The sequence below is a fragment of the Bombina bombina genome, chromosome 6, assembly GCF_027579735.1.
Source record: "Bombina bombina isolate aBomBom1 chromosome 6, aBomBom1.pri, whole genome shotgun sequence".
Classification (NCBI taxonomy): Eukaryota; Metazoa; Chordata; class Amphibia; order Anura; family Bombinatoridae; genus Bombina; species Bombina bombina.
The window spans coordinates 981,481,646-981,489,804 of record NC_069504.1 but is presented as its reverse complement, the minus strand read 5'-3'; the positions used below and the strand labels follow the sequence as shown (position 1 = coordinate 981,489,804).

General features: G+C 33.4%; 1 protein-coding gene across 1 annotated transcript in view; it reads left to right on the top strand.

Annotated features, from left to right (window-relative positions):
• The first annotated feature begins 893 nt into the window (after nt 1-893).
• Nucleotides 894-8,159, top strand: part of FLT4 (fms related receptor tyrosine kinase 4) — a 276,324-nt gene continuing 269,058 nt past the window's right edge. Inside the window, exon 1 of the mRNA XM_053718648.1 lies at nt 894-1,354. Within this exon, the coding sequence (XP_053574623.1) occupies nt 1,297-1,354 (58 nt within the window). The 5' untranslated portion in view covers nt 894-1,296. The remainder of the gene's footprint in view (nt 1,355-8,159) is intronic.

Here is an 8,159-nt window from a genome sequence, read left to right as displayed (position 1 = left end):
TATGATATTTGTTGTGTTAAAATAAAATGAAAAACCAATTTTCGTTATGAATTTGCATTGGTAACAAAACAAAATGCACATCTCTAAAAAACAGTGTGCCAACAAGATAATCGATTACATCAATTGTTTACAGATTAAATCATAAAATAAAGGGACAAACATTGCTTGCCTGGCCTGGTACTCAATCCACAATGGCGATTATATGCTTTTATTTGTGATTATTTATTAGCTATCCATATAGTCAATAATATAAAAACATATTTAGTAAATGGTAACTTTTTTTTGCCTCTGAATTAATACATTTTATTTTTTAATTATGTTTTTTACAGAACAAACCATCTATGAGTGGTCAAGGTGTATAACATTTGTTACAATAGCAGTAAACACATGAAGTGGCAGTTGTCAGACACAAGGAATGCATCCTCATTGGTAGTTTTCTGCTAAACATGCTATAAAGATGATATTATGCCATCCAATCATACTTGTAGGGTATGTGGACAACATTCTGATTCCATAAGTGTTAGAGAGATAAAGGAGTTTCCCACAACAAGATAATCTTTCCATTTCATTGAAATTCTAACACAGTTTAAAAAAATGTACATATTAAATTTTTGGAATGACCCAATAGCAAGTGAAGTGATATTCAATTGGCTATAGGGTCATTCCCAAAATTGTGATATGTATCTCATTTTAAAAATGTGTTCAGATTTCAGACTCCCTCTGAGCTAACCCCCACCTCTCCTCCCCAGCTGAGTAGAGACAGAGAGATCAGGGGAGGGGGTGCTATAACCCAGTCTGTAGCAAGTACCGTAGATGAAAACAATAATAAATACATTCACACAGGAACCTCTCTCCTCCCCCCTTATTCCTCTTTGCAAAAGTGCTGTTTTTTAAAGTTTTTTTTTTTCCTGGCAACTTGATGGAAATACAGAGAGCTCAGTCTAATAGCAGGCATAGGAAGAGGAAATCATTGTAAATGCATCCTCATCCCTGCACACACACACAAAATTTCCTTTTAGTGGAAACAGTATTTTCATTTTAACACAGGTTCAGTTTGGGAAGAGAAGAGACAGGGAGTTTGACTTTTTTTTGGTTGAGGTCCTACCACCTGTATTCTGAGACTTGAACAAGCACAGAAGGGGGAGCAATATTTGGTACTGTGGTGGTGGTGGATGCTTTTCTTTTTTTTCTCCTTTTTTCTTTTTTTCTTTTCTTTTTTTCACTTGGAATAAAAGTGTCTGGAAAGATCTTTTTGCTGCGCTGAAACACTAATCTCTACGGAGGGGATCGCTGGAAATGAAGAGAGTTCTTTACGCGTTATTCTGCGTATGGCTGGCTATTATTGACTGGACAGGTAAGAAGTTTGAATTTCATAAATCTTTGAATCCAATTTAATAAGAGGTTTTTTTTTTAAAAAAAAAAACTCTTTGCTAAGAAATCTCTCTAATTTATATATCATGAAATGAAATTAGGAACTAAGTGCTGAATAATGCTTTGTTGACTCAGCTACATAGGATAACAGAAGAAGCAGAAAACGTTTTTTTCTCACTAGAGGATTCTTAGTGAATATAGCGATGATTTAGGGGAATGACATCAGAGAACAGCAGAAAAAGATACTAACAAGTGTCTTGTTAGTGATCAACTGAATTATTAGGGAAATAAACTGAATGATGTAATTAAATTTGAGTCGGTGTGTGCTACAATTTGTTTAAAAATAACAGAAACAAACAACGTGGATTCTTTTTTCATGTTAAAAAAAGTTCTCACTACATTTAAAGTCAGACGAGGTTATAAATACAGTTTTTATTCTGCAACATTTTTTATTTTTTTTTAAATAGAATAGGCTCTAGATACTGTTTTAAATACTGTTTTTCCAATATTTTACAATGCTCTTTATTAGATTTGAGTGCATATATAAATTATGACTGCATGGTTTAGCATGGAGGCACTTTTAAAAAATAAAGACAATATTTAAAGGGACATCAAACCTAAAGTTAAATTCCCTGTAAATTGTTTAATTATGCTTAGTAAACTAATACCGGAAAAAACATTGCATTATTTGCTTTGTCTAGTTTTTCTGCAATTTTAACAACAATAATGTTCATTTAACAGCCTGACTAGCAAGATGAATTCCAAAACCACTAGAAAAAACATTTCAGCAATTAGCTTTGCAACAAATAAAATGGCAGGTGGGGAACAAGTTTTTTTGTTTTTTTTAATCATGGACATTGACAATGCCAGAACATATCTGTATTATGTGCCCATGAGTTACTTCTATAGCTTTGTACTGTTCTAATTAACCTACACTAATATCAATACAACATTTAGCTAAGCTTTATATCAAGTATTCGGCATATACACTGCACATATACTACAGCTAGGAAGTTTAAAAGTGAATACACAAATATTATAGGGAGGTGCAGTTCACAATCAAAACTTCCCAAAGAGTAACTGTTTATACTGTTTGGGAATTATCTTAATTTTAGTGACATAACAATAAAATCATACATTATTTTTTTATTTCTCTAACTGCAACTGTGCAGGACCCCAAATGTTTTGAATTTAATTTTAAAAAAATTAATTTTTGAAATACGTTTATTTATAAATTGGTATCATGTTTTAGCTACATGATATAACATTGTTAGAACTCATTAATATCACAGATTTTTTGTATTTTGTTTAGCCAATAAAAGCATATACTGTGCTGAACTATATTAAACATTAATGTAAACTTCTTCTAGGTTGGTGATTACAAAACTATTAAAACATATGAAATCTAAATAAATGTGTATTATACACATTAGAGGTTCACTACCATGCCCAATGAAAATATGCAGCATGAGGCTATTGTTACCATCAGTAGATTAGAAAGTATAAACACAAATCTAATATATTTCCTTGCACTGCCAAAACCCAGCATATATTCTCTAGTTTAAGAGTGCATGTTGCTTAAACAGGGCGTAGTGCAGCCCATCGTATAAACACTATGAAAACAAATTCAAACTAAAGACATGAAACAAGCTTTTTTTTAAGAGTCTACAATATGCATTTCATATTGTAGCACCGATAAAACTATCAAAAGCTCAATACTAGCATTAGAGCACTGTATTAGTTTAAGAATCACAAATGTCAAATCTGATTTTAAATACAACCAGAAGCATGTTTGCAATTTGACTTAAAGGTATATGAACCCCAAACATTTTCTTATGTGATTCAGACAGAGCATACAATTTTTAAAAAAAGTCTCCAATTTGCATTAATTATAAAATTTGCTTAGTTCCCATTAAATTCTGTGTTGAAGAGATACCTAGGTAGGCATCTCCTGGCAGGAAAAAGTGCTGGAGTCTAGTGCTTTTGCAAATGGATAACATTCTTGCAAAACTGCTGCCATATAGTGCTTCACAAATGGTCCAACTCCTAAGTTTACACCCCTGCTTTTCAACAAAAGATACCAAGAGAACGAAGAAAATGATAATAGAAGTAAATTAGAAAGTTGTTTAAAATTGCATGCTCTATCTGAACCATGAAAGAGAAATATTGTGTTTCATATCCCTTTATAAAAATGATTCTTTTACAATTATCACTATTTTTCTATAATTTGTACCCAGAATGCCATGTTGCTGATACAGTCCTAGACTGCACAATTTTAATCTTACACATGATGGGGCACTTTGAATGGCAGGAGAATGGGAATGTGCAGCAAGTCACAAAGTTATTGCAAAAACATAAATAACTTTTTATTTAAAATAAAGCATTTTTGCCAATATATTTATATTGCAAAGATGCCTCTGATCGAATTTGAAATGTACTTTAATAGGATCTTTGTGAAGCTACTCATGTATCAAGAAAAAACTATATAAATGTAGATAAATAAGTATATACTTAATAAGTTAAACAACTGACATGAAAATGTAAAAAGAAAATGTTCTAATGTGTCAGAGCATTTTATTATTATACATTATTAATGTGGCTAACCTCTGCAGATGGGATACACAAATGGTTAAATAAAACCCCATAGCAATTATTGATGATTTAAGTATATTGTAATATGACTTTCTATATATCTATATAAATTGTCTTATTAAATACCACAATGCCCCATGTTGGAAAGAACAAATTCACATATATTTCTCAGACAAACCCAGACACACACAAACACACACATACACACAAACACACGCACATATATATATATATATACACACATACATACAAATACTCACACAAACACATACATAGTGTATATATATATATATATATATATATATATACACACACACACATATTCACACAAATATATATACACACAAACACATACAAACACACACACATACATATATATATATATATATACACACACGCACGCACAAACACATATACACAAACAAACATACACATACATAGATATACACACATACACAAACACACACACACATAAACACATTCACACAAACATACACACACACACACATATACACACATACACATACACACACATATACACACACATTCACACAAACACACACACACACATACACACACACACATATACATATACACACATGCACACACACACAAACATTGACACAAACACACACACACACACTCAAACACACAAACACATACACACAAACAAATACACACAAACACACACACATACACACACACACACACCCATACACACATACATACACACACAGACACACATTCACACAAACACACACACACACATACACACACACATAGACACACATACACAAACACACACATATACACACACACACACATATACACACATACACACACATACATTGACACAAACACACACACACATACACACACACACTCAAACACACACACACATACACACAAACAAATACACACAAACACACACACACATACACACACACATACACACACACACCCATACACACATACATACACACACATTCACACAAACACACACACATATACACACACACACATACACACACTCAAACACAGAAACACATACACACAAATAAATACACACAAACACACACATATACACACATACACACACACATACACACACACCCATACACAGATACATACACACACAGACACACATTCACACAAACACACACACATATACACACACATACACACACACACACACACTCAAACACACAAACACATACACACAAATAAATACACACAAACACACACACATATACACACATACACACACATACACACACACACACAAACACACACACATATACACACATACACACACACATTCACACAAACACACACACACACACACATTCACACAAACACACACACATTCACACAAACACACTCTCAAACACACACACAAACAAATACACACAAACGCACACACAAACCACAAACACACAAACACACACAAAGAGGATTGTAACATCAGTAACTATTTGTACTAATGTATTTACTGAGTCATAATATAATAAGATAACATCAAATATTAAATGGTAACTTCTTTTAAAATCTGAATTAATGGGCACATTCTGCAATCAATTCCCTCCTTTTATTTACTGTGTATTGATTTATGTAGATTGTTATTGCTGGTAAGAATTTGCACAGTACTGTTATGAACAAATGAATTAATTTCATCCTTATTAATACCAATGGCTATTTGTTTCATGATTCAGATAGAGCATGCAATTTTAAACAACTTTCTAGTGTACTTTTGTTATCTAATATGCTTTGTTATCTAATATACCTAGATAAGCTCAGGAGCAACACCACACTGCTGGGAGCTAGCTGGGGATTGGTGACTGCACATATATGGCTCACCTGATGTGTTCAGCTAGCTCCCAGTAGTGCATTGCTACTCTTTCAGCAAAGGATATCAAGATAATGAAGCAAACATGATACTATGTTCAGCTTGTTCCCAATAGTGCATTGTTCTCTTATTGAAGAGTAAAGCTAGGTAGTCTGATAGGAGCTTAGAAGTGTGTGTGTGTCTTTAGTAGTCTATGACAACAATGTTTGTAAAACTATATAAAACTTTGCTGTAAACATTGTTGCAAATATGGCTTTCAGATGGCTAAAGACTTGTTCCCTTTCCAGTTCAGATTAACAAAGGATACCAAAAGAACTAACTAAAATGTATATTATAAGTAAGATACAAAGTCACTTACAATTTCATGCTCTATTCATCCATTTGTTTAATGTTGACTGCATATGTCCCTTTAATCTATGTTAACCCTATGGGGCCGACTAACCAATCTCCGTATCGGCCCCAATGCCTCTGTTTCCGTGTGAGCCTTCAGGCACGCCGGAAACATGAGTTAAGAAGCTGCTCCTTAACTTGTCCGCCTGCTCTGAGGTTGCGGAAAACAATCCGCCCGATCGCATACAATAGAATTGGTTGACACCCCCTGCTAGCGGCCGATTGACTGCGAATGTGCAGGGGCCGGCATTGCACAAGCATTCACCAGAACTGCTTGTGCAATGATAAATGCCACAGCGTATGCTGTCGGCATTTATCGATGTCTGGCGGACAAGATCACTACAGCAGATGATAAATCGGCCCCTATGTGTAACTTTTATTCTTACATACCTGCTGTATTTACAAAAAACAGATTACAATGTTGTAACCCTGACTACTGCATCTCGTCCCAAGCAGTAAACTTGGGTGATGGTTTAGAAACTGAAGCACTTAAAAGGGATATTGACAGCAAACATATATTATCATGCATGTGAAAGTGCAGCATTTACATCTGTTTAATAATATTCCTGCATAAAAAAAGCTATTTAAATTTCAGCTAATATTGCATTATTAGTTTAATACTTCCTTCTAATTATCTCTGCCTAATAAGTACAACTGCCTCTGCTTTACTGTTAGAGAGGAATAAGGAAACTGATTTAATCAGGGCAGGAACAATGTTTTTTTTAATGCAGTACATTATGAAATGTTATCCTTTTGATTAAAGGGCCACTGTAAGTAAATATTTTCTATGCCTGTTACTAACTAACTTCCCCAAATACGCTTTTTATCAATAGCATTTCATTAACATATCTCTACCGTATATCAGAAATCTTGTCTGCAAATTTAATTGTTTTCCAAACCCACTCCGTGGGTATCCTTTGCTCTGTACCAATCCGTTTACAATACCTAGGTTTCAAAATGGCGCTTTAAACACAAAGTTATTGGTTTAAGTATTTTGAACACGCAGTGCTGAAAATAGTGGGCAGGATAACGTGACATCATCGTGAATAAAAGATATAACTTTTAGAACGTTATGAAACTTCGTTTTAGAGAAAATATAGGTCAGTAGGTTTTAATTAATGTTTATTAACTTTAATATGTTAGTTGTTTAGCTTAAAAATTATAACAGAAAGTAATCCTTTAAACAATATAGATAGTTTACTGCATTGTTCCTTTAACTCCAAATGTGATAGGAATATCTACAGGCAATGGTTCTGCCATATCTTTGCTTTATTCAGCAAGTGACCTATAGCTGCACTATGGAGAACAATTGTATATCAGTATATACAGAATTCAGAGAACCTATGTATTTATGTATGCTAGAGAAAATGATCTTTTTTCTTTTTTACATCAGCCAAATTTCCTGTCTATGATGCAGCTGTTGGATAATCAAGAGGTTTTATAAATCCATTCTTAGGTGAGAGTGCAATATTTTCAAGGGTTCTGAAGATTCCCTATGTTTGTTTTTTTTAATTGTGAAAACCTCCTTAATACCATACATCTGGATGACTTTTCCAGCTCACATAAATGACTTTCAGAATATGTGAAAAAATATCATCTCTAATAAGAATGAAAATATAAATTGGGTTAAACTTCAAAAGAACATGGGTATATTGGTCCCCAGATGTTCAAATGATAATCCCCTTAGGGAATGCAATTTGAGGGTTTCTTTGATGTTCTAAACTGTTTATTATTCATCATAATGTGTACTTGTGCGATAATGTGAGCTTTATCCTAATATGTGCATTGTCATGAAATTGCTATGAGAATCCTACAGAACTTTACCTTTTCTTACCATTCTGTGCTACTGAAATACATTTTGCAGTTTAAAGGTGATCTGAAATGTAAAAAAAATTATGAATAATATTGAATCCATAACTTTTTTAAACTCATAGTTGTAGTAGACCAAGTATTATTGTGT